We start from the raw sequence: 4014 nt of genomic DNA, 5'->3' as shown, positions 1-4014 counted from the left end.
ATCAAATCGTGTATCATTCCGACTAACTGAAGGCGTTTTTCTATGCAAGGAGGTCGTGGGTGGCCTAATCCGTTGCTTTGCTAAGGTTGGGCGCCAATTCTCTTTAATATGGACCGTAGTCAAAGCAGAGTTGGGCAGTCTAAGGGGAAAACTATCCTTAATAACAAGACTATGCCCAATTTCTTCCTGACGAATCAAACGAGCGGTTATACAAAAATTTAAATCCATTCGAGAATCGTCTTCAATTATTTCAAGGTCATTCAGGTCATAGCATAGTGCTACCGCCATATGAGTAAGCAGTCCTCCTAAAACAATGGGGGTCGGGGAGGAGATTTTTCCTAACTTTACCAAATGCTTCAAGAAAAAATATCCTGAGTTAATAGGCACATTCTCCACCATCCCCCATAGACAATACAAGTCTAGAATTCTTACGATTCTATCTCTACCACCCCTCCCAAATATCGTGTTCCTCATCATCATATGGATGTATCGAAAGATCGGGTTAATGATACTACTACCATTAGAGACGTGTGGATTAAAACCGTACTCGCCACCAATTTCTTCCCATAAATTTGATTTTTCAAAAGCAGGTAGAATAATGCAAGTACCACCCCTAGGCAAATCATAACATATATTGAAATCTTCAAGACTCTATTCATAGTCATTATTAAATACCCGAAATTTTAATTTTCCTCCTCCTTGAACATTATCAACACAAATCGAGCTTAAAATTTCAAAGACAATACGAGGGTATGTTAGGTACCTTAAGGACATTATACTAGTCCAACCTATTCTATCAAGCAACCAATCAACATCATTTTAGAATCCCATTATTTCTAACATTTCTCTATCCATAAATCTCGTACTTAAAATGGGGCATTTAGATAAAAATTGATAACGATGCAATTGATCATCATTAGAGAAAGTAATGCCAAAGTTATTCGATATACCTTCGAAGCGTGTATTCTCCTTGTTTGAGACGACCAATGCTTCTTTCTCTTTCTTTTGGTGAGAACTTGACATCCCGGATGATGGGAACTCTAATGGGACGAATGTGGGAGAAGAGTGGTTGAGCCTTGGTGAGTTTGAGAGCAAAAAGAACAAGGGAAGTGATATGGGGGAAAGGGGTGATGGAGGCGGCACAGGCGTGCAACCCTCCGCAGCCCCAAGCCCTAATATAAAGGGGATTTGGGTCAGGCCGTGTAGGGTTACACGACCCCTCCTTTTCTCAATACTGCACGGTCGTGCCATTCGGCACGGCCTCTATTTTTCTCCCCTCGGTCGAGCTCGCACGGCCGTGCCGAATGGCATGGCCCAGGATTTCCTCCCCTCTGGGCACTCTTGCATGGCCGTGCCAAATGGAACGGCCACTTCCCTTCTCTTCTCTGTAGCTCTGCGCGGCCGTGTGAGGTCACACGGCCACCTCCTTTAAGTGCGAGATGACTCGTCCTCTATTGTTCTTGGCTCCTCTGAGGACTCCACGCCCATGAAACGCTCACGGCCAACTCGTGGAGATTATGCACATCATGAAAATGGACACGAAATAAGTAATGCTACTTGACTGAATATTCTTAAAGAAGTAAAAAGAAATAAAATTGACTTGGGTTGCCTCCCAAGAAGCGCTTGTTTTAGGTCTTCAGCTTGACCCTATGTCAACTTATTCAGGTGGGTGTGGATCCGTGAAGTATACTCTCATATCACCTTCCAGCAGCACATCGTGAAGCTACTTTTTCAGACGCTGCCCATTCACTTTAAATTATCCTCATTCCTCGTTCCAAATGTCAACAGCTCTGAACGGGTAGACCTTTTTGATTTGGAATGGTCTTGTCCACCTTGATTTTAACTTTCCAGGGAAGAGTTTCAATCTTGAGTTAAATAGTAACACTAAGTCCCCTTCTTTGAATTCTCTTCGCATGATATGTTGATCATGCCATTTCTTGTTTTTTCTTTGTAGGACTTGGTGTGTTCGTAAGCATCCATCCTCAACTCATCAAGTTCATTTAATTGGAGTTTCCTTCTGCCCCCCACTAACTTCAAGTCCATATTAAGCTACTTTATTGCCCAGTAGATTTTGTGTTCTAACTCCACCGGGAGATGACACAGCTTCCCATACACCAGTCAGAATGGGGTCATACCAATTGGAGTCTTGAAAGCAGTGCGGTATGCCCATAAATCATCATCCAAATTTATCGATCAGTCTTTGCGGGAGCTAGATACTGTCTTTTCTAATATTGCCTTAATCTCCAGATTGGAAATCTCAGCCTGTCCATTTGTTTGAGGGTGGTAGAGTGTCGCAACTTTGTGGCTGACACCGTATTTCTTTAACAAGTTCTCAAACTGTCTTTCGATGAAGTGCGAACCCCAATCACTAATAACTACCCTTGGCCCACCGAATCGTGGAAAAATCACTTTCTTAAACAATTTGATTACCATTCTGGCGTCATTAGCAGGAGAAGCTATAGCTTCTACCCATTTAGACACGTAATCAACTGCCACTAAAATATAGTTGTTTCCATATGAAATCTATCCCCCATACATCGAATAATTCCACTTCAAGGATGCAATTAAGTGGCATTTCGTTTCTTCTGGTAATATTTCCTGTCTTTTGACATTGGTCGCAGGACTGCACAAAATTTTTCGTGTCCCTAAACAGACTTGGCCAAAAAAAATCTGCTTGTAGAATCTTAGCTGTTGTTTTTGATACTCCCAAGTGCCCACTGTAAGGGGATGAATGACAGTGAAATAAAATGTCCTTGATGTCGTCTTCCGGCACACACCTTTGGTAGATTGCATCTCCGCATCTCCTAAAAAGCAGTGGTTCATCCCATATGTACTGTTTGATGTCTGAGAAGAACTTCTTCTTCTGTTGCCAATTAAGGTTTGGGGGGAGTACTCCACTTGCAAGGTAGTTAACAAAATCCGCATACCAAGGAATACTTTCAGAATTTATTGCCAACAAATGCTCGTCGGGGAAAACGTCGTTTATGGGTGGATCAAAATCTATATCTCTTTGTCCATTTGGCAACGCTTGGGATAGATGATCTGCCACAACATTCTCAGCCCCTTTCTTGTCTCTGATTTCCAGATTAAACTCCTGAAGGAGCAAGATCCACCTAATCAGGCAGGGTTTCACGTCTTTCTTGTTGAGCAAATATCTTATGGCAGCATGATCCGAATATAGTAACACTTTCGAACTCACTAGATAAGACCTGAACTTGTTGATTGCAAAAACTACGGCTAACAATTCCTTTTCAGTGGTAGAATAATTCATCTGGGCTGCATCCAATGTCTTGCTTGCATAGTGGATTGCGTGAAGAACTTTGTCCTTTCTTTGTCCTAGTACTACGCCTACTGCAAAGTCACTGGTGTCACACATGATTTCGAATGGAAGCTCCCAATCTGGGGCCTGAATCACGGGAGCTGAGATGAGAGCCCTCTTGATCTTCCCACTTCATTACAGTCAGCATCAAAGCAGAATTCAGCGTCTTTGATCAATAAGTTGGTTAGTGGCTTGGAAATTTTTGAAAAATCTTTGATGAAACGCCTGTAAAACACAGCATGCCCCAGGAAACTCCTAACTCCTTTCACATTAATAGGTGGAGGTAGCTTCTCAATTATCTCTATTTTGGCTCTATCAACCTCAATACCTCGTTCCGAAATCTTATGTCCTAATACAATTCCCTCCTTTACCATGAAGTGACATTTCTCCCAATTTAGGACTAAGTTTACGTCTTCGCATCTCTGGAGAACTTTAGAAAGGTTCAGAAGGCAGGAGTCAAATTCGTTCCCATAGACTGAGAAATCATCCATGAATACTTCCATGATTTTTTCAGTGAAATATGAGAATATTGCCATCATACATCGTTGAAATGTAGTTGGTGTGTTGCAGAGTCCAAAAGGCATTCGTCGATAAGCATATGTGCCGAAGGGGCACATGAAAGTGGTCTTTTCCTGATCTAAGGGATGAATTGGGATTTGAAAGAACCTGGAGTACCCATCTAAATAGCAGAAGTA

The 4014-nt window shown here is 42.1% G+C and overlaps 1 protein-coding gene across 1 annotated transcript; it reads right to left on the bottom strand.

Annotated features, from left to right (window-relative positions):
* Positions 1-2193: 2193 nt before the first annotated feature.
* LOC121972373 lies at positions 2194-3376 on the bottom strand. Its single transcript, XM_042524054.1, has 2 exons — positions 2656-3376; positions 2194-2495 (listed from the first exon to the last, which is right to left on the bottom strand). Exons 1-2 carry the CDS (start codon positions 3374-3376, stop codon positions 2194-2196), a joined length of 1023 nt encoding a protein of 340 aa, XP_042379988.1.
* Between the last annotated feature and the right edge of the window lie 638 nt (positions 3377-4014).

The sequence above is a fragment of the Zingiber officinale genome, chromosome 4A (genome assembly GCF_018446385.1).
Source record: "Zingiber officinale cultivar Zhangliang chromosome 4A, Zo_v1.1, whole genome shotgun sequence".
Lineage (NCBI taxonomy): Eukaryota > Viridiplantae > Streptophyta > Magnoliopsida > Zingiberales > Zingiberaceae > Zingiber > Zingiber officinale.
The sequence above is the reverse complement of the archived record's forward strand: the minus strand, read 5'-3'. Positions and strand labels throughout refer to the sequence as shown.

Excerpts from the sequence above, each read along its gene's own strand:
- LOC121972373 (XM_042524054.1), bottom strand. The coding sequence starts at position 3,376 with ATGTGTGACACCAGTGACTTTGCAGTAGGCGTAGTACTAGGACAAAGA. Across the intron at positions 2,496-2,655 it reads AGCAGATTTTTTTTGGCCAA|TGGCAGTTGATTACGTGTCT; the intron begins GTCTGTTTAGGG and ends ACTATATTTTAG.